The sequence below is a fragment of the Betta splendens genome, chromosome 2 (assembly GCF_900634795.4).
Source record: "Betta splendens chromosome 2, fBetSpl5.4, whole genome shotgun sequence".
Classification (NCBI taxonomy): domain Eukaryota; kingdom Metazoa; phylum Chordata; class Actinopteri; order Anabantiformes; family Osphronemidae; genus Betta; species Betta splendens.
This window is the reverse complement of record NC_040882.2, coordinates 1,929,510-1,951,595: the sequence shown is the minus strand read 5'-3', so window position 1 is coordinate 1,951,595 and position 22,086 is coordinate 1,929,510. Positions and strand designations below refer to the sequence as shown.

General features: G+C 40.6%; 2 protein-coding genes and 1 long non-coding RNA gene across 5 annotated transcripts; 2 read left to right on the top strand and 1 right to left on the bottom strand.

Moving 5' to 3' along the window:
• The first annotated feature begins 87 nt into the window (after positions 1 to 87).
• On the top strand, positions 88 to 3,028 carry sumo1 (small ubiquitin like modifier 1). Its single transcript, XM_029134934.3, has 5 exons — positions 88 to 246; positions 608 to 682; positions 786 to 863; positions 1,043 to 1,114; positions 1,770 to 3,028. The coding sequence occupies exons 1-5, from the start codon at positions 235 to 237 to the stop codon at positions 1,836 to 1,838; spliced, it is 306 nt and encodes a 101-aa protein (XP_028990767.1). The 5' UTR covers positions 88 to 234; the 3' UTR covers positions 1,839 to 3,028.
• A 584-nt stretch (positions 3,029 to 3,612) lies between these two features.
• On the bottom strand, positions 3,613 to 13,300 carry LOC114845634 (protein Shroom2-like). Of its 3 annotated transcripts, none has more exons than XM_041068492.2 (9): positions 13,098 to 13,299; positions 10,943 to 11,032; positions 8,695 to 10,825; positions 8,454 to 8,509; positions 7,166 to 7,681; positions 6,045 to 6,539; positions 5,772 to 5,946; positions 5,410 to 5,682; positions 3,613 to 5,339 (listed from the first exon to the last, which is right to left on the bottom strand). In XM_041068492.2, the coding sequence occupies exons 3-9, from the start codon at positions 10,747 to 10,749 to the stop codon at positions 5,079 to 5,081; spliced, it is 3,831 nt and encodes a 1,276-aa protein (XP_040924426.1). In that variant the 5' UTR covers positions 10,750 to 10,825; positions 10,943 to 11,032; positions 13,098 to 13,299; the 3' UTR covers positions 3,613 to 5,078. The 3 variants fall into 3 exon arrangements, with proteins under 3 accessions (XP_040924426.1, XP_028989710.1, XP_040924427.1); XM_029133877.3 differs by having other exon boundaries at positions 6,045 to 6,326; positions 13,098 to 13,297; XM_041068493.2 differs by having other exon boundaries at positions 8,695 to 11,032; positions 13,098 to 13,300.
• Positions 13,301 to 13,354: 54 nt separating this feature from the next.
• LOC121201875 (uncharacterized) lies at positions 13,355 to 20,322 on the top strand. Its single transcript, XR_005897055.2, has 3 exons — positions 13,355 to 18,585; positions 18,815 to 18,973; positions 19,847 to 20,322. It is a non-coding gene; the product is annotated as an uncharacterized LOC121201875 (long non-coding RNA).
• Positions 20,323 to 22,086: the final 1,764 nt, after the last annotated feature.

Here is a 22,086-nt window from a genome sequence, read left to right as displayed (position 1 = left end):
CTTTACTGGATGATTTTTCATTGCTCTGTTCATTGACAGAAAGTGCAAAGCTGTAAAGGTCTTATTTTGGAAAGAACGACAGCTCAAAGACTTCTTATTTTGAAAGGAAACCTTGATAGCGTAATTTCCGGTTTATGTCGAGTTCGTGTAACGTCGGGCTAGCGCTAACGGCTAACGCTTCATCCATTGTTGAGTATTTCTTTGACAAAAGACAGAGAGAGACATAGAGGGAAAATGTCAGATACGGTAAAATAAAAAAAACACAATGTCCTTTTTGCTTATTACTTGTACGGAATAGAGTAGATGGGTTTTGTAGCTTCTATTTCGTATGTGGTTATCTAATGTGCTAGCTGTTAGCTTATGTCGCTTCAGGCCTAGAAACTAATGCTTTTTTAGCTGTTTAGCTTAGTAGCTCCCTTTGCCTACTGTAGATATTCAAACTAATAAGAAACAACAAGAAATACCAGCATTTAAAAGGCACACATACACCGCGTCAAGTGCCACTGTTGGTACAAATACTTGAATTAAGCCTACGGATCACGTCTGTGGTGATTGTATACTTCTTTTGCTGAGGTATGTTGTTTATGTTGTTGTTGTGGTTTTATAGGAGACAAAACCTTCCAGCCAAGATGGGGGAGAGAAAAAGGATGGAGAGTACATCAAATTAAAAGTGATTGGTCAGGTGTGTATGACTGCAGCTATTTGTGTTTTTGGTCTCCTTGATGTTTCAAGTGACTGGTTTCCGTCGACAGATGCTTCTAAATGCTTTATCTTTCCGCACACAGGACAGCAGTGAAATCCACTTCAAAGTGAAAATGACAACACATCTAAAGAAGCTCAAGGAATCATACAGCCAGAGACAGGTATGAGCAAACAGAAACTGCATAGTGTTTATCACGTGCCCAGGCTAAACCTCCATCTTTAAATGCTGTTGTTGCAGTTTTGGGATTGTAAAAAAAATATTTAGATGTTGAGCTTCAGCGGTCATTGTTTCAATATAATTATGTTCTTGTAACCAAGCATCTCTGTGTTATTTTGTCAGGGTGTCCCAGCGAGCACACTACGGTTTCTCTTCGAAGGACAGAGAATTGCAGACAACCAAACTCCCAAAGAGGTAAAGACATTTATCCAAAGTATCAGTTAATTAAGTGTCATTTATGCTTTTTGCCCTTTAAAAAGAATTGTAAAAACTGCAATTGTAATTATTCAAATTGCTCTATGCTGTTGTATTACTTTAACTGCAATGAATAGATATAATGGAAAAGATGTTCCTTGCTCGGCACACATCTAATAAACGGTATAAGATACTGTTGAAGAGCTGGACAAGCTGGGAGGTTGATGTAAAAGCATTCATGTAGTTGAACATATTCATTAATTCAAAGTATTTGCCCAGTGTCCGAAGTGTGGATACTGCATGCCCTGTGATAGTTTTAAAACAGTGTTTGCTGCCTCTCGTAAATTATGTGAAGAGTTAAAGGTGTAAACCACCCATGTTACTTTTTTACTTTGACGAGGATCAGCAGCTTTAATAAAAAGTTCAAAATATATATGATATTTATGTAAGCAAGTTTGTAACTCTCATTTACTCTAAAGCTCAATGACTTCAGCATAGTTTTTAGTACCACAATATCTCTGGGACACACAATACATAAATAGGTTCTAAAAGTAAAATAAATTACAAAGGATATGATAACCATTGTTTTTAAATTGTAGTTAATATAGAAGAAGTGAGGCTTTTGTTGACTTAATCTCACACTGTCTGTTCTTAGCTGGGGATGGAGGATGAGGACGTCATCGAGGTATATCAGGAACAGACCGGTGGACTTTGGAATGATTAAACTTTCTGTTTTTTTAAAAATGTTTTTTCTTTATTTTGTATTTTATTTTGTAAGTATGTATGTATTTTGTTAAGTTTCAAACCATCTGGATCAAAAAGTGACTATCAGGGCTTCCATGCAAGGGCAGGAGGGTGCACAGAGTGAGGCAAGGCAGAGGGAGGAGGACAGCGCAGCGGAGGTGTGTGTCCCACACACATTTACACTTGATAAGCTTTTAGTTTGTTTTCTCTCCTCAGCAGTTGAAAGGACTAGGTTATAAGCAAACTGCTTTTATTCACTGACAATCCCAGCAGGATACCCCTGGTTTATAGGCATCTGTGAAGGATAGTGTAGCGTGATAAGATGAATAGAATTTTTATTAGTGTACAAACTAAAAAATACATCCTAGGTGGGTGGTGCCATTGGCCAAAGTTTTAGAAAAGACCTTCATTTAAATTTAAAAACAATGACAAGTTCTTTCCTCATGTCAAATCAATCCTCCTAAGAAATATTGATTCCCATTTTGTGTGTTATACTGCAGTCTTGTGCTTCCTGTCAGCTGGTGCAGTGGAGCAACTGGTTTTGCTGTTGTACATGTGAAGCATTCACAGCCTCTGTCTGCCATGATCCTAGCGTTTGACCTAAGGTCGTCAGATCTATAAATAATTTTACTTGTATATGTTGTACTCAGTATTAGTGTTTGGTTGATTCACATATAACTCCAGTGTCCTATGTTATTTCTATTGGAGGAGATTTTCTGTGTCTCACTGTGTATCCATTATGGAAAATGTGTGCTGAGACACACACACAAATCTGGCCTGCACTTTGAAAGTAGGAGAGTCGTCTACATTCGCCAACATGTTGATTTTGGATTGATATGTTTAATTTTTGTAATGTAGAATTTTAACAGCCCTTGAAACTGTTGAGTTAATGTGAAGCAATGTTTGCATGGTGTAGATGCTCAACCCCTGAAGGATGACATAACCCTCACTCACTCACCTTCTACCCCTTAGTCCACTCAGGGTCGCGGGGATGACATAACCAAAAGTATAAAAAAAATGACAGTGGTTATTTCACTCTTCAGGATAAAACTGCACCTCTGAACTCAGTGAGCTGAAGGGACTAATCTCTAGAGGATCACCGATACAGATGGTTTGAAATTCTGGAGATGAGCTTTCTGCTTTTTTTGAATAAAATATTTAAGAAAACAATTGCAGTACTTGTATTGTTTCATGTATTATGATGTGCTTTCCACTGTATGCTTAAGAGGTTGAATTTATTTTAAACCTGGATTGACTAGTTGGCAATTGTGGCAACTTCACGCATATCTCAATGTTGTTCATAGTTCAGTTAACAACAGTTGAATAAGATTCAAAGTCTTTTGCTTTGCCGGGGATTATTAATAGCAGAATGATTTTGTTTTGTTACACTGAGGAAAAATTGTAATAGTTAAAAAAACAACCATTAAACAAAGCTATTTGATTACAAGAAGACAATTTGATTAGTTTAATAATTTAGTTTTGTTTTAACTGATCCTGCTTTCTGAGCCATCAAACGTTAAAGAAAATACTGCTCATCACTTGGGGAATTAATTCCCTTATTTGTCCCACACAGGGGAAATTTAAGTCTGCATTTGACTCATGGAGGAGCAGTGCGCTGCCACATTGCAATGCCTGGGGAGCTAGCAAGAAGTGTCTTGCTCAAGGACACACCTGGCTGCCAGGCCACTATAATGATTGACAAGACTCATTTTTATACTGTGAGTAAGTACATACCTTTATTGTGCAGCTATATCAAAACTGGTTTATTAATAATTTCTATAAGAAAAAAAAACTTGATATTGATTCGCTTACTGTGTACCCTGCATAGTTAATTTCCTGTATGGAATAAATACCAGGTGTTTATTATACGTCTGGACAACTAGTGTGATGGACTTAGCAGCCTCGTTTTAATCTCTAGCCCAGTCTGATAAACGTTTCATACGTTTTTACGTTTTACATTCATATTTGTGCAGTTGTTTGTGTTTGATTTATGTCCTTTACAAATATCCAACTTTCTACAAAGTCCGGAAAATTTTCTAAAAACTAAAGTCACAGCTTAATAAATAGGTTGGCTGATGTTAAATCAGCCCAATGAATTTGATTCCCAATGGTTTGGGAATCAAATTCATTTTCTAAATAGATACACATTTGTCCTTTTTGCAGAAGATAAAGTTAAGAAAGAAGGTTTGTTTTGCTATATGATCACAGGCTGTAAAAAGATGATTGAAGGCAGTTGGATTAAGCATAAGCAAGCAAAAATGTTTCAACCCCAAAAGAAAGAAGTTGCCGTGATTTTAATTCCAGACAACCTCACCTTCTAAACTAATAATGCATATGGGAGGACAATTGGGGATGAGATTATCAAATATTCAGCGTCAGTATTGTAAATGTGTAATAACAACAAGTGACATTTACTCATACATAAACATTAGACTTTAAAAACTGGACTTTTACACATCAAACTCTCTCTTCTTTAAATTATAATTTTAGTAAAAAAACTATAATTACTAAGAATTATTATAAATAAATAAAACCCAAAAATAAAGAGACTGGAAACAGTGTGAATTGAAAAAAACAAAAAAATACAGGCAGTGTCTTATGGGTCTTGTCGTCTCAAGATGATCTGAACAAATGGATGCACACAATATTGCTCCTATTGTTTTAGATCAATTCACTCAGTCCTCGTGTTCTTTCAGCTCATTCTGTAACTACAATACGAGCAACGTTCAAAATTCATCAAATCACTTCTTCTACAAGTGAAACGACTGTTTACATGCATTTGTCGTTTGTGTAAGTTCAAATCGGCAGCCAACGTGCTGCTTAACTGTTTCTAGCCTCTGCCTGTAACCAGGAACTGGTCACCAGTTATCCTGGTCGCTTGTTAATTCAAAACACCCATGAGAGGCGTCTTAGCAGTTTGGTGTTTCCAGACTCTTGTTCAGGCGCTAATCTCTGTACAATGTGCATGAACATCTACTTGAACACAGTGACACGTTAGAAATGACAATTTTCTCCAGTAATTATGAAAAAGTCCGAGATAACAGGTTTAATTCTAATTTAGTTTCTACAGATGTTTGGCAACATGGGAACTGCTTAGACTTGAGCAGTAGCACCAATACTACAGGCATGAACATGTAGTACATTACAAAGACTCAACATGCCACATGGTTGCCGCTTGTACATCTCTGTTTAGTGAAATTATCCAGCAGGTTCTGTCTCATCAGCGCAGCAGCGGCAGACTGTCCACCAGGCACTTGAGCTGCTCCTCGCCGAGCTTCATCTTGTCCTCCAACTTGCGCTGCTCAATGATGAGCGCCGACTTCATCTTGACGTAGTGCCGGTAGTCCTCCAGGCTCTCCGGGTCCAGGTGGGCCTGCATGAAGCCGGTCACCAGTCGCTCCCTGCGGTCCAGGTTCTCCTTCAACTCCTTGGCGTCTTCGTGCTGCCTCATCAGCAGCTTGCGCTTGTCAGTCAGGGTTCGCTAATGGAAGAGAACACAGTCATTTTTGGAAACCGTTTTCCCTCTGCCCACTTTTGATCGGGTTCGTTACCTTCTCTTCTGATTCGGCTTCGTCCTCCAGGCTGTTCAGTGCGTTCTCCACGCGGGCGAGTCGGCCTGACAGCGACAGCAGCAGACTCACTACCTTATCCAGGTCGCCCACAAACATGCGGAACTTTTCAAGCTGCGTGGGCTGACAGAGACGCTGCACAGCAGCCTCCACCTCACGACCCAGGGCCTCGTTGTCCTCCACGTCGTCCCTAAGGCTCTGCCGGGCCTCCCGCAGCACCTCCAGCTTCCTCGCCAAGCTGGAGATCAGCTCTTGCTGGAAAAAGTAAAGAGACACGTGATAAAACAAATCTAAGGAAGTTGATGTGCTGATACCTAACGTGTGACCCAGCAGGGGACCTTGACCTTTTTACTGGCCAGGTTCACATCCAGCTCGTCCTCCAAGTCCTGGTCCTCCATTTGTTCCTGCATGTCCTTCATCTTAATGAGGAGCTCGGCTTTGGGAGCAGACGTGTTGTAGTATGAGGATCTAGGGACCACGAAGGTTGCAGCTAAGGCAGACAGGCCCTCTCCCCCCCTCCTGACAGAAACGTAAAAATGGAAACAAATGGAAATGAAAACAAATTATTTTCACACAAAACCCCCCTTTTTTATTGTTTGTTTGGAAATAATTTCCACCTTTCTGTGCCACTGGGTAAGGAAGTAGGCAGCCTGAGTCCGGATGAGGTGCTTCTACACTGTTGGGGTTCTTCTGTAATTTGCTCCTCTGTAGGGTCGAGTCCTTCCATCAGGTCCATGGTGGCCTGCCTGGTGCTCTGATCCAGGATGTTTACTAGAGACGTGTCTCTCAGCTCCTCTCCATTTGTGTCGTCTTTTAAGTGGTGCTCGCCTGCTGATGTGGACTCTGGGTCTGACTTCTGGACTTCAGGATCCTGACCCAAGTCCTGGCATTTGTACACACTGAAGGAGGAGGAGGATGGGTTGTCAGAAGCCGCCTGGGAGGTGAGGTAATGAGGTGGCTCAAAGACACCATAGGCCTCAGTAGTTGCAGTCATGAAGACCCGTCCCTCCTGATGTGGATCAGCCTCACAATTGACAATCCTTATGGAGACGTTCATTATTAAATTTTTCCCATTTTCCATTATCTCGGTCTTCACCCAGTCATTTGCAGACCTGAGCAAAATGCCAAATTAATAATTGAAAAAAATGCGGCTTGTTGCTTAATATCTGTCAAATGTGACTAAATGTGAACCTTTTTGAGCAGTTTTTTTCTATGTATTTTCTTTAATTATTTTTAGCCTTATATATATATATATATATATATATATATATATATATATATATATATATATATATATATATATATATATATATATATATATATTCAATAATAATAATGTTGCACTTTCCAGCTTCAAATAAAGTTATCTACTGTTTACCTGTACAGTCTTTGTTTGTGCAGGTGGAACAATAACCTTGCAACCATTTAACCATTTAAATGCCAACGACTAAACCCTTCCCCTTATTTTGACAGTCAGAACTAAAGCCCGTTGGTTGGACACTGAACAGCCTTCAAGAAGAAGAAACACGTCCAGTAGCCACTTAACAGAACCTTTAGGAGTAAGTCAGTAATACCTAATGACACCAACAAGTTAACCGCTGTGAAACTGTAACTTTAAAGAAAGGTAGAAACTTGCAGAAGACATCGGCAATTGTAGCCCCTGACAGGTTTATATATATATATATACACACTGACAATAAGCTTTTACTTCTTAGACCTGTAAGGTTAAGCTGCTTACCGGAGCAGTGAATCATCCTTCATGGACGTGGCTGGTTGTTCGTCAGTCAGCCTCTGCAGTGAAAGCTGAGATGAAGGAGGCTGAGCTGTGTCTGAGGGAACATACAGAGTGGTCTTTCCCTGCTGGGTGTCCTCTCCTTGTTTACTGAATGTCTCACTGAGGTGCTGGGAGCTTGCTGGTTTGAGGCCTGGTGTAGCCACATGGGACTGGACATCAGAGCTGAATACAGGGTGGAGCTGATTTGGCTCTGCCTGTATGCCACCAAGGAATTTTTGTGAGGAAAATGTGGTTTGTGGGCGCAATAGTGGCCTGCGGTGCAGGACATCCATGGGCTCTGGTGTCTGGGTTTGATGTTGGCAGTCAGTGCTAGAACTGAGGCTGAGTGGGCCTGAGGAGAGGGTAGTATTGGAGGCATCGGCAGTTCTGATGTTGGTGTTGTGGTCAGGGAGAACAATGTCTTTCTTCTGAGTGACAGAGGGAGCTGCCTGAGTTTCCTGCCTTCTCTCCATCCTCACTCTAGAAGTCCAAGTAGAGGCAAACACAAATAAAAAAACAAACAAAATGACTTCAATTTAATGGAGCACAAAAACAACTTGTATCCCACCACCTGAAAGGAAGGCCTCAATTAGGTTGATAAATTGGTTACTAGTTTGATATTATCAGTGCCAGTTGTCTAGGGTACCAGTAGTGTTGGATGAACCCAGGAGAACAAAAGGATAACCACTGTAATAAACACAAGGCACCAAGTATGTTTCAATGACAACTGTGTATAATAAATATCAATAATTACTAAAATTAATTATAGGGCACAGTCTTGACTCCAGGAACCAGTAACCTAAGCAAAGTCTCAACCTTTTAGTGACGACTAATGACAACATTGTTGTATTATTAAGACTAAATCGGAAACAGTTTAAGGAGTGAGTCTGGCATCAGTCGCCTGAAATCACCCAAAGTTGCTTATATTGATGAAAATCAACATTACTTAAATAAACAAGGCTCATTACAACTGATTTAATAACAGACTAATTTTAACGGTTTAATTGAAGCGCTTTGATATCAGATAGAAACAAAATAGCTGATAAATGTTAGATTAAGAGTAACAGTAGAGTTAGTAAAGAGTAAAAGTGCACAGAAAACCTGAGCTTCATTTAATACAGAAAACTCAGATGCTCCTGAATGAGCTGCAACAACACTAAATATGGCTGGAAACGAATGTAGTTTAATACTCATTTATTGTAGCTCTGGAAACTGGAACATCTGTATCCAACAAAGTGATTTGTACTCTTACCCTATGGTGCTGCTGCTTTGTTGAGCTTGGGGATTGTTCCATGATGAAGGAATATTCTGCAAAAGTGACGAATAGTTGAGAGAAGAAACGATAATCTTACTTGGACAAGAATGCTTCCTTCATCCTTTTTATGATGCTATGGTTGTTTTTAAAGGCTACGAAGTGAACATACTCTTTATTAATCTTCAGAATTTTGTGCCAGCTACTGTATTAAACACTTCTGTTTATAATGTGGGCTAACCTGTGTAGAAAAGTCTGCAGAAGGAGAAGATCTGGACCTCTCATGTATGCAGGAGGCTTCCACCTCTACATCTGTTTCCAAAATGTTCTCAGCAGAGTGATACCTCCCTTGTGTCTTGGCTTCTAATGACTTGGTTTTGTTCCATGTGGCTTGATACTCCGTAAAGGTCCCGAGCCTCTGCTGCTCTAGTAGGACCCGTTCAATTCCCAGGCAGAGGGCGGGGTCTGTGGATGGAAGAGTCTCTAGCTTTTTCTCTTGGTGTTTGCTTTTCTCAGCCAGGTCTGTCTGTGATATTTCACCCTGACATTGCTTTAATACTGGTCTGGAAAAAGCTGGTTTGATTTCAAACAACCTCCTCCGCTCCTCAAAAGACCCTAATTGAGCTCCTCCCTCTTTTCCCACCTTGTCTATTTTGTCTGGCTCTGAGAAAGAATGAGTCCTCTTTGCATGGGAGAAGTGCTTACGCGCTCTGGTAGTTTTAGCTACTGAAACCTCTGGTCCAAGAGGCTCTAGGTCTCGTCTTTGGAAGGAGGTGGCCTGGAGGACCCTGGCCTGAGCCTCTTTCAAGTGGTCTTTGTAGCTACTGGAAAACGAGACAGCAGAACTGTCTGTGTATTTCCACTCATCTGCCTCCCTGTTCTCTGCATCACAGGTCAGGCCTGCAGCACTGTGACTCTTTTGCAAATTAGTTGGCTTCTGCTGGATCTCTTTGCAGAGTGTGGCGACACATTGATTGTGGCAATCGCTGGTATCATTTGGTGAATCTGTTGGTTGCCTGCTCGTTAGATTCCTACTCTCCTGGGCCAGGGAGTGGAGAAGTGGAGTTCTCAGAGGGGATATCCGGGGGTCTTCTTGAGGCACCCATGGGTCTTTAGGTTTTGAAAGACTAACTTTGAGATCATTACTTTGATGTGTTGAGAAGTGTTTTCTTGTGTCATTAGAGGGTCCCTCATTTCTTTTTATGGTATCCTCTCTTCGAACTGAAAGCTCAACATCGTGGTGGCCACTACAATCCTTGTTTTCACTGTAAGGTACCTGTGATTGGGGTATTGAATACTTTGCCTTAACATATGTCTTTAAGAATCTTGGTATGCCTGGTTGATTACTGTTTATCCAGTGGGGTTTTTGCCTAAATTGAATCTCTGTAGCCTGAAGTGAGTGCTTGCTTGCCATGATGTTATATCTGCTGTGGCCCCCACTCTCCAGGATTTGGTTTGTAGCAGAGCTTGCCTTAGACGCTATGGAGTGCTTTATGGGTTTGGAGGTATTTGAGGGCAGATCCTGAAGGCTGTGGTAATAACTTCCTACAGTCTGAGTCTTTGTGAAAGGAGCTGCTCTAGTCTGCAAGTAGAAGGGGCTTTCGTCACTGAATTGCCTCTGGTGGCCAAGAACATGGCTGTAATGAGACTGTCTAATGTCACAACTGGACAAAGAAAATAATTTGTCATTGTGCAGCATGCTTTGGTTGTGTTCAGCTGCCATGTTGGGATGGAGTACATCCTTAGTGGGAAGATGGTTAAAACTTCTTCTGACCATTGAGGATTTCACATAGTGAGACCTGAGGCCATTATGGACAAGTCTTTTGCTATATGTTTGACCACCAGGGCCTTCAGAATAAGGGAATCCTTTTCTTTCAGCAGAACTGTCATTATGCAGAGAAGGTGCTGGGAAAGGAGGTGACCTTTTCTGAAGTACCTGCCACATGGGTCCAACACTGGGACCTCCAGGAAGAGAGACACAAGAGGCTGGCCGTGGCCCAGCAGAAGACCCCTCCCAGCCTCTATTACACAGAGCTGGTTGGAAATTCCTAGGTCGTTCTGCATGTTGAGGCCCTTCACCTTGAATTCCCTTAAAGAAGATGTTTTCAGTGCTGGTACCTTTCCTACTAAATGTACTGGTGTCGTGAACAAGAGCACTGGAGCTACTAGAGAAACAGCTGAACCCTAAATCTCTTTTGCTTCCTGGTCTAAATAGTGTCTCTGTGCTGCTGATGTGTTTGGTTTGAGATAGACAACCAGGTGGGTAAGGATGTGTGGGACGATCCAGTCTTTCCATAGTGGTCACTGAGCTAAACTGACTGGTTAGCTGAGCTTGGGTATCCTTGTCCTCTGCAATAGTTTACTCTTCAGACCTGGAAAAATGCAGAGGGTCAAGTTTCTTGTCGAATCTTTCATTTAATGTTTTGTGAATTAAAACAGTTTTATTTGTTCAGTACCAAGAGAAACTGGGAAACAGAGAGAAGCCCGACCTCGTTTTATGTTTTGGTTTCCAGACTTTTGCTGGGGCTGCTTGTTTGTTGCTTGGCTCTGTCTGGGACAATGACCTTGAATCATTTCTCCTGCAAAATACAAAGACAACAGAATAAATAACAAATCCCCATGAGAATATATTATATAAGGTTGCTCTTTGCCCCACAGGTTGAGAACAGGTCTTGCACTGTCTTACAGTTTCTCAGTTTCTGGTACTAGTTGTGGCGGCATTCCCTGAACTCTGTGGAAAACACAGTAAAGAATGCCCTTATACAAAAGAAGGCGTCCTATCAAGGGTTGGGTTAGGTTGTGCGACTCCTTATGTACAGTAGGTAATGGGTATGAACAGGGCCATTTTGCCACAGCCTGGGCAAATCTGCGCAAAAAGACAGGGATGCTAAGGTGGGGAGCAGTTGACTGACGGGACTATTCCTCTCACTTCAACTGAGGAAAAAGAAGTTGCGGACTCAGTTTAGTTAGTGTGCAATGAAAGTTTTATAACTGTCTTTGGTACCTGATGTTTTAATCATCACCAATGCTAAAAACATCTCTGCTCCTCACTGTGACTCACAGTCTGCACCCTGCATTACACAATAAAGATGCAATGTTTCCTTTTCTCTAAAGTTCATTGTCAGGGTCTGTCACAGGAGAGGAGATGCTACGCGCAGGAAATATCAACTCCACTGAGCTCATTCAAGAAAAGAATATGAACACACGCCTGACCTAGTTACTACTATTACAGTACATTTGGCATGAGAAAACAATTTCCTCTCAGCCAGCTTCTTCAGGAAGACACATACTGTACAGATGCAAGTCGTCCTGCACTGCAGACCAACATGTGAAAAAGTTTACAAACATCTTGGATTCCTATGTGGGGAATTCAGAATTGTACTTTAAGTCAGAGTTGGATTTAAACCTGCATCAACTCAAACAACCGCAGACAAATTAAAGTAAAAGGTTTTTCAAATCTGTTTTATGATCTCCACACAGAAATATTTGATCAACGTTAAACAGCACAATCAAGTAAGTACCTAAAATAAACTGACATTTCATTGAGTTCATTACAAAATACTTATTGATAAGGCTTTTACTTTTTCATTAATGAACAACAAATCACTGGAACATACCATCCAATTGAATCAAACTGTTTAAACTTTAAACTTAAACTTTTTAAACTTTGGATAATTCTATTTAAAATCCATTTTAAAAACCTTTTTATAATATTAAATGTTTTTTAACTCATTTGTATCATAATTGATACACAAGTGCAGCACTTTATGTTTTCTAGTTTTCCTAAATCTGAACCTTTTTTTTCTTCTGTACTTGGGTCAAACCTGCTCACTATCATGTTTGTGACAACTGCACCTATTTTAGTGCTTTTCAACTGTCTTTTTTTACTGTGATTCCACTCTATCAACTCAGCTGTGACACATGTTGTTTATTCACTAGCTTGTCAGAGCAGCAGCAGCCTGATGCAGACGTGCCCCCATGAGCCACTGCAACATAATAGAAAGTGCTAGCGTCATCGCATCTGGGCTTATCAGTATCACTGCTGCACCGGCAGCACGAAAGCAGAGTGAAAAATGGACACACGTAAAGGAGCTGCTATGTACTGAAAGGTGTACAGTGGTATAGTTCAGGGTATAACAGTTAAAATAGCACACCCCTAACTTCCTTGTATTTTCTATAGTTCTTGTGGTTTATAAATGTTGTTTGTACAGCATTTACTTAACATGGTCAGTAGATGGTCCCAAAGGAAAGTTATGAGGGAACCTTGAAACCTCAGAAGGCAAATTCTGCAGGTTCAATGCTGCAGCTAAGATTTAATTTTGTCCAAAGCTACACTTCTCCATGACATTGACCTGACACAAAATACAGTAAACCTGGAGGTGATTGACAGCTGGAATATCTGGATCTGGCTCATGTAAGAATATTGGATGAATATGTAGTAGTGCATTTTAAATGTTATTAAAAAACATTGAAGTTCTTTATTGAAATGTGTTTCTGAAGCTGATCCGAACACATGTACAGGAATGTGTTAAGAGGGAAACAACCTCCCCGTTTTCTCATCTCATCAACTGATCAGTAACCAGTGGTTAACTAAAAAGCAGCAGCATTGACAGAAGGCAGGAGAAGAGAGGAGTTATTTTTTACCTGGGAGCAAAGATCTTCTGTCTGTCTTCCTTTTATTCTGATGTCTGACATCCAGATAGAAGAATCAGAGCCTCCAGCCAAAGCTCCTGAAAACAATAGGCTCCGCTGATATGGCCAATCCCACTAAGCAGTGTCAACTCACCTAGGCAACACGGACTGTTCCACCGCTGCTGCGGGCAGGGGGGCGTTGCTGCGGCTGGGGCAGCTGTGAGGGCCCTTCAGCCACCTGTCGGAGTGAGTGTTTCAGCCGCCACGTCCCCTGCGCTAGTCTAGGTTTGTCAACGCAAAAAGATCAGGAACTTCGAGGGGAGCAGGTTGCTGAAGCCCACCGTGGAGCCTTGTCTCCCTCCTGTCCACCTGACCTGCTCTGTTAAGCTGAGCCAATGTCGGTGGCTTTGCGAACTGTAATTGGATTCAAGCTTTAAGATTCTGTTGCCATTTGCCAGTAAACAGAGTATCGGTGACACAATCAGTAGCAAATACAGCTTTATATTGTTCATCGTGTGCAGTGTTTCATAAATAAATAAGTGATTGAAAATTGTGATAGGAACATGTCTATGACTCTGGACAAGGAGCCCATAAATATAACAGTAACATAGAGCACAAACCTTCACAAATAGACTTAAAGACTGGCTTGCTGGACTGAATGAGAACTGGGATGTATTTATGGTATTTGGTGTGTAATTAAATGCTAATAGCAAAACATGCAGTTTTAATTTTTTTAAGAATATTTCTGATTTTCTTATTTTACAGCATCATTTAGCAACAACAAAAAGGTCAAAATAATGTTATTATATCAACATTTATTATTTTACTGAATCAACTGACAAAGATTTGGCATTTTTTTGTAAGAACTTGTGGGGTATCTCGTTTCATTGCGTTTGAATTTTTTTTTAATAATTATTTTGGTACCTTTGATATGTTAAGCTGCTTTTTTCACTGCTTGTGTGCCACCTGTTCACTTACGCCTGCTGGTTTACTCTCTTTATTTACTGCACAGACTTTTTTTCTGCTTTGTTGCTTGTGCTTTTTTCAGGTTGTGACTAAATGTGAAGACTGACCTACTTTGCAATTTAAGTACTGACACCTTCGGCTGTTCTGAGTCAGATTACTAATACTTGATGTATACTGAGCCATCTGAATGCTCAGATATTTAGGTGGTGGAAATATTTTTTTCCTAAAAACATACTAAACATACTGAAACATACTAAAAACATACTAAAAAATAAAAGGAAAAAAGAGAAAGCAGAAATATTTGAGTTGTGTCATGGCACATCGCATTTTCCAATTTTAAGGCTTATTTATACTAATTGTTTTTCATTAGTTAATTAATTTTTCAATCATCCATTAATGCATTAATTGTATTGATAGAAATATATGATGTATATGTTATACATATGACAAGAACTGATGCTTCTTATGTTTGCAGCATAATAAATGTCATGAGATCTAAAAGTAATTTAAAAGATTTAAATGAATGAATTTGGTTTTCATGACCAGGAATGATGGTGAAGGTGGGAAGTATGTATATTTTATTATAACAGACTGGGATGTAAACAGGTTATAGTTAATATGTATCTCTAATAAAACTGTAGCACTGGGAATATAGAACATAATGTTAAGGTAGTTTTCCTTAAGTCCATTGTGCACAGACATGCATTTTTTATCCTTCTGATAAGAACTTATGTCAAATGTAGTACTAATGCAAAGTTGAGTGGAAGATCACGTGTGGTTAAAAAAGCATGAATTTATGGATTGAGCTGGGTTGTTTTGCATACACACTGTCTACTCTTTGATAATTGAAATGTTGAAAAATCCACTACACTGTCCACTATTATAGTGTTATTGAAAGCAACATCATTGCATTAAGTGAGTGAGTGTGTACTGATGAGTTGGTCAGATTACTGAAGAGGGTGCTGTTTTCTGAGCCTAACAACTACTACAGCTGAGGATGAGTGCTGCTGCTCACGTATAGAATTTGATTTAAACAACATAAAGCATAGAGCAGCTGTAACTGACAGAATCAGTGTTAGCTGGTGCACAAACATCTCAAATAATTGTTACGTGTGGATGATACTTATACAGTAAAATGCTGGTAGTTGAGACTTGGTGCTAGTTGGGGTGAAGGAACAGCGTCCAGGCATGGTTGTGAGTGGAGACCTTGAGGGCAAAGGCTGAGGATGGCAAGGGCTCCAGCTGCTGGTCCAATGTGTATGTAGCAAACCTTGACTTAGTTTTGCAGGTAAGGGTTTGGAGGCGAGTGGAGTTAAAGCAGCACATGAATGAGAAAGTGCCAGCGTAGCAGGATGTTGGGAAGGTGACAAAGACAAGTATCGCTCCCCCCTGGCCCATCATCTGCTTGTTGTCAACGTCACCATCACTTTGTTCCCATTCATGTTCTGTGGCAGACAGGGTGCTCCACAAGCTCCTGCAGGGCTGAGCTCCAGAGCTGCTGTGTCACAATCCGGGATTTTTGTATGCCTCTCTGACTTTGCCATTGCCTGTTCCTCTTGTGCTGTCGCCAATCTGCCATCGTGACTCCAAGTTTGCATTAAAACCCTTATACTTACCTGTCTGCCCTTTGTGCTGTGCATGTGGGTCCGCCATCTTCGTGGCCGCTGCCGTGACACTCTGGTCCTGGAAGCAGTGGTCATCAAAGTGTGTAGTTCTGAAATCTCTCTCTCTGTGCCTCCCTTAATATTTCTATTGCCTCCCTTAATGTCTCTATTGTTGCTAGGGAGTCAAGATTTGACCTATTATGTGCCTGCCGGTTAACATGCTGCATTAACATCTAACACCGGTTTAACGTTTGCACAACTGCATCACCTCCACAAATCAGGAGAGTAACGTCACACTTCATATATAGTACATGGATATGAGCTGTCATGTTTGATCATTAAATATAATTAAAGTCATCAGTCAGTCGACTAGCTTGTTGCTGTGTACTGCTTGTGGAGCTTTCAGGATCTGGGGCCCATTTTAAGAAGGAGGTTTTGTTGAAACTCTGAGTTTTTTAACCCCGAAATGAGGAAAACTCAGAGTTTTTGGTTTCAGAAACGGGGTAAGTTAAAGCTGTTTCAAGAAGAGAGGTAATCGAAACTTAGAGTCAGCTACTATGACAACTTTCTGTACTCTGTGAACCTAACCTGGTTGGGAGCAGGTTTTGTACAAAAAACCCAGAGTTTCCTTCGGTCCCCGCCCCTTTTTAAAGTGAACAGTGTTGAAATAGGCCATTTAATATTTCAGTACATTCGTAGATTTTTACCTGTTTCCTTTGCGCAGAGATCAAAATGGCATGTCCGTTTCTAGATGATCCTGTAGATGAGGAGGCTGTATTATTTCACACGGCATTGAATTACGCCGCGAGAGGACTTTAAGGTCACAAGTTCATTTTCTGTCATATCCACATGCATATATATTTGAGTGTTTTTTCTCAAGACTCCATAACATATATAACATAATACTCAATCATTAATCATTTGTTGTGTTTCCTTGCCACAAACCCCTCAGAGCCATTAAAGAGGAGTTTCTGAGGATTGCAGGTTTGTGGTATTTAATTTGTTTCAGTGAGGCTAATCTTAATTCTTGCTGTGACATCTGGAAATAAACTTAGAATTAGAATCCCCTTTCCATTTCCATTGCCATGTCCAAATATGGTTGGATGCATTGATGGCACACATATTCCCATCAGTCTGTCTAAAACTCTTATTTAGGTAAATGTCATGTTTAGTGGTGTTCTGGTATTTTGGCCATTTTGACTGACCCTCTGGGCACATGGCTGGAAACAGCTCTAACCCATCTAAACACATTTATTTATTATTCACAGGGTTTGGCTGAAACACTGGGCCACCTGTTGGCCATTCTCTCACTTTACACCTCACATCACAAATTTGGGATGTTCTCACATTATACTCATGCGCTATTACATTAGGGGTCAGGCTCTGAAGGGCCAAGACTAAAGCATCAACTGTACCATCACTGACACTTACAGAGATAACAGAGATATCAGGCTCTGCCATAACATTACTTCCTAATAGGGGGAGTTGAGAACATCCTGACTGACAAATACTGGTACCTGTATTGTGCAATGCCCATTAGTCTCACTACCAATTTGAAGTTCAACGTTATCTGCAGCAACAAAAGGACTGGTCAGAGAAGAGAGATTATAGTGGCTGAATTTGTTCAATGGGGAGTACATTTTCCATCCATAGACTTAGCACAGATGTTCCTTTTACATTTGGTTATGGTGTTCAATGGATGCCCTGCCTGCTAGCATCTTACAGTATGTGCTGTTGTTTCAGGGGCATCTTTGCACAGCCTGCACCTGGGGTCCTGCCTGGTATGGTAGATCCCATTCTTGTTCCATGTGCCCTGGTTACCTAACGCCTGACGTGGACCCTGACCCAGGAGATATACGAGCCGGTGTGACCGACCGGGAATCGAATATGCACCCTACTGTACTGAAGTCAGCAGTAATGACTCAAATATGAGCCTGAATGGCTAATTAGGGATTGACCATTATTACAGTACATTTTGCTAATGGCAGTAGAAAACCATGATGATCTTATAATGATTTGTACAACATGTAATCTGTACAATATCAAGTCAAAACCTTAGCCATTAGGCAGGAAATCAAGGATCTGTTGCAACTTATTGAGTTCTATGAGTTCTATAGAAAACCCAACAAATCCCACTGAGTAGTGCCAGTAGACGGGGGAAGAATCCTGCAACTGAGCCAGGCTCATCTGCCTCCAGTGGTTGGGATGAGGGAGAGAAAGTACAACACGTTTTATCAACACAAGTTTTATGGAACCAGGTTCCAGTGGTTCTCTGCTGTTTCCTAAACTTTAAAGGACTAAATGTAAAACCTGAACCACTATTTTAGTGCAGACAGTGGAAACATTATATGAACAATATTTAAAAATATTGTAGCTCCTGTATTCAGGTCAGAGTCAACATACAGGAGGCCTGAGGTTAATTACTCTATTTCATCTTTGATTATGATCCTCCTGCACCTAGTAAACCACTGTCATATGTTATTTTTATGTTGCTGGTTTAATTGTCATCTGGTCCTAAAGTTTATCTCACATCGTTGTTTAGCTTGGTTTGTGCTCCTCGGATTAATGGACACAGCTGTGTTGTAATAGCAGGTTCTGACCTGAAGGTAGAGCTCCAACATTCCTCATCCTAAAAGCAACGAACTGCTGCTTCTGTAATGATGGTTTTATCATCTGATTTTAAAGGTGCCTTCTCAGAAATCACCAGGCTGTAGAATTCCAGTCTGGACTTCGTGCTTTTCTCCAGTTCACCACTTTGAACCACTTATGATCTCTGCTCCCTCCAGTGGGTCTGCTCATCATGTCCTCACTGGAGACATGCTATAATGAAGCTATACAGTGACTGTCACTACTCGGAACATGTTCTGACCTGGATCTGCTTCTGGTTCTGACTCTGCTGGACTACTGCACTTGTGAGGGGCTTCATGTCTGTAAGCATTACAATAATTCCTAAAATAAAGGATGATAATTTAATAATAATGTGTAAGAATTTGTAAAGAAACTGCTGTTACCTCCAGTGGTCAGTAATGTGGTCATCCTGTCCTCAGGGTTTTAGAGATTTACCAAAAACCCGCAGCCAAAAAGAGGCGTGTCTTTCTCTTTCCCCTACCCTCTGTTGCTGTTGTTGTGTTCCTGTGCTAACACTTCCCTCCTTATCAGGTGATGATTTTAGATGAGCTGGAGGAGATCCTGGACATCATTGAACCCACACAGTTTGTCAAGATCCAGGAGCTGCTCTTCAAACAGATTTCCAAATGTGTCTCCAGCCCACATTTCCAGGTCCAGATGATGCGACGCTCATGTCAGCTCCACAGAATGGTAATACAATTGATAATACTATTTTACATTTTCCTCATATCTGTGAAAGCAATCATAAGCGGGCAAAGCAATTTTCCTCAGGGATTAATAAAAGTTTTTTTTTTTTTAATCTTGAATTTACCACATAGGATTTGTTTATTTCTGGGTCTAAATAAAACCAGAAAGAGTCTTTATCACATGACTTTTGCTCAGTCACACACGATCCAGAGCTTTTACATCATTGAGGAGAGGCTATGAACACTTATTTAATAAAATAAATAAAATATGAAATATAAAATATTTATATAAATATGAAATAAAATTTAGGAGAAGAAGCTGTTAGCTTTAACTGCTAGTTGGTACTTTATTTAGAAAATCAAAAGCTAACAGCAAGTAATAAAACATTTTCCATTCTTTCCCTATGTCTACTGCTAGTCTGCTCACAACCCCTTTGTCTCTGGAGGTTTGAGGCTAGCTGGAGTGTCAGTGGAGTGGAGTAGTCAAAGGTGTGTAGATAGTTGGTTCAGACTCTCTTTCCAAAACGATCTTGGCTTTGGACTCGATCATTGACATGTGTCATGGTCAGTCTGTAGAACTTGTCAGTCAGGTTCAGGATTCCCAGAATTGAGCAGACGACTTACCTATGCTAAAAATACAGAGGCAGAACAATCACTTTGACCTGTTAACATGACCAGATGATTTTAAGCACAACAAAAAGCAACTCTTTTAACCCACAGCAATGCAATGATTAAATATTAATTATGTAGTATAATGACAGTATGCCCCAATATAATAAAGATATATTACAGAATTCTACTATGCAGTACACTTGCCTGTTTTATTTACATCTTGTTTCCTGTCTGACATGAAGTGACCAAACTATCACTATTGCAGCCTCAGCACACAACCTGGACTTGATGAGTAGCTTGTCGACCTGAAACTTCTGTTTGATTCCAGTACAGCTGTTTGGGTTTGGTTTGAAGCAGAGGAGTCTTGTGACTAAAGGGAATGTTTGTACATGAAATGATGCTCTGTGTTCACTATTATCACTTATTTGGCTTTTACCTCATGTTTATTTTTTATTTACTGTATTTGATGAAGCAAATGATTACACAATGTACTGGAACCGATGTAACAAAATAATTGTTGGAAACCTCTCCATTGTGAAACAGTTTTTAAATGTTTATCTCATCTGTTTGGGGACAAACAATAAGATGAGATGAGATGTTTACAAAAAAATTTCATTCCAAATAGTTACAATGTGCTCTCTGATGTTGGGACAATTTCTTAATCCATCCCATAAATAAACTGCCAACGGTTTGTGTTCATTTCTTTATCACTAATACTTTTGCCTTTTTTGTGGGTTTCACTCCCTAACAGTGCCGTAAAGACTAGTCAGACCTGTTCACAGTGCAGAGCTGACTCATACAGACTGCACTGTCAGTTTACCCTGAGGTCAGTGAACACATCCCTGCTCTAGAGTAATGGGACACATCAAGCAACATGTAAATAAACGAAAAAATCAAATCAATCAAAAGCATACAAATATAGAAGTCATATAATTCAATTGTTGACTTGTAAATGTTTTGTATTTTATCCATCCATTTTCTAAACCACTTATTATTATTCCCTTATGCGGGGTCACGGGGGTCCTGGAGCCTAACCCAGCTGACTATGGGCAAGAGGCAGGGTACACCCTGGATGGGGCAACACTTGGACGGACAACGATTCACACACACACCTACGGGCAATGGAGAGAAGTCAATCAACCTAATGCACGTCTTTGGACTGTGGGAGGAAGCCGGAGAACCCGGAGAGAACCCACGCAAACACGGGGAGAACGTGCAAACTCCACATAGAAAGGCACCAGGGTCGCCTCCGGGAATCGAACCCAGAGCCTTCTTGCTGTGAGGCGACAGTGCTACCCACCGCACCACCGTTTGTATTTCAGAATTTTGCAAATGTTTTTTGCTAATTATTTATCCACATCTCGGTTTCATCAGTTCCACTAGCAGGATATTTTTCCACAACTCCACACAACTCCCTCTTGGAATGTGTGTTCTCCTGTTCATGCTTGTCGCACTTTGCTTGGTAACAGTTGAGATGTGTTTTCAGTTTCACGATCAGTTACAAACATGTATTGACAGGATTAACAGTTGTGTTTCTGAGCTATATCCAGTGGAGAACCTGAAATCAGACATCTCTGGGGTTGTTCCGTTGAGACTAAAAAGCTCAACAGTCCTAAACTTCAAAGTTTCTACTTCAAGTTCAATTAAGCACATCATAGGAGCATATGACATTGGATGGTTACAATAACAGTGGTACCGTTTGTATTTAAAAACATGTTAGGATAAACATGTATTAATTAAATTTAGGTAAGTAACTTTCATCCTTTAAACTTCAGGAAAGCTATAGTATAATGAATAATATAGTGGATGCAACAGTATTCATTCCCCATGGTAATCAGCAAAATCCCTTATGACAGTTCCAAAAAGCGAGGCTAATGTAGTGAAGCATGAGTCATATACAGCTGGATGAAGTTTTAATTAGCAAACTGCCTTGACATGAGCATCCATCCATCCACCTATTTTCTATCACTTATTCCTATGCGGGGTGGTGCTGGAGCCTATTCCAGCTGACTTTGGGCAAACCCTGGACAGGTCGCCTGTCTATCACAGGGCAACACACAGACAGAAAACTATTCACACTCACACTGATAGGCAAATTAGAGTGACCAATCAACCTAATTAATGCCATGGGAGGAAGCTGGAGAACCCGGAGAGAACCCACGCGAACACGGGGAGAACATGCAAACTCCAAACAGAAATGCACCTGGTCCGCCCCGGGATTTGAACCAAAGACCTTCTTGTTGTAAGACGGCAGTGCTACCTAACAGAGGTGATGATTGAGAGGGAAATTTCACCATTAAAAAGTTATGTACATGCCTTGTTTTGTCTCACTAAGACTGAATCATTCTGCGACAGTTCTGGCCTGGATCCATAACATTCATGGACACTGTGTGACCCATGTCTTCTTTCATCGTTTAAGGCAAAAACAGACATACAGTACATTTGTCCCGGTATTGTTTCTGGTCACCAGATTCAGGCTTATTGAGATTAACCCTGCCATATGCT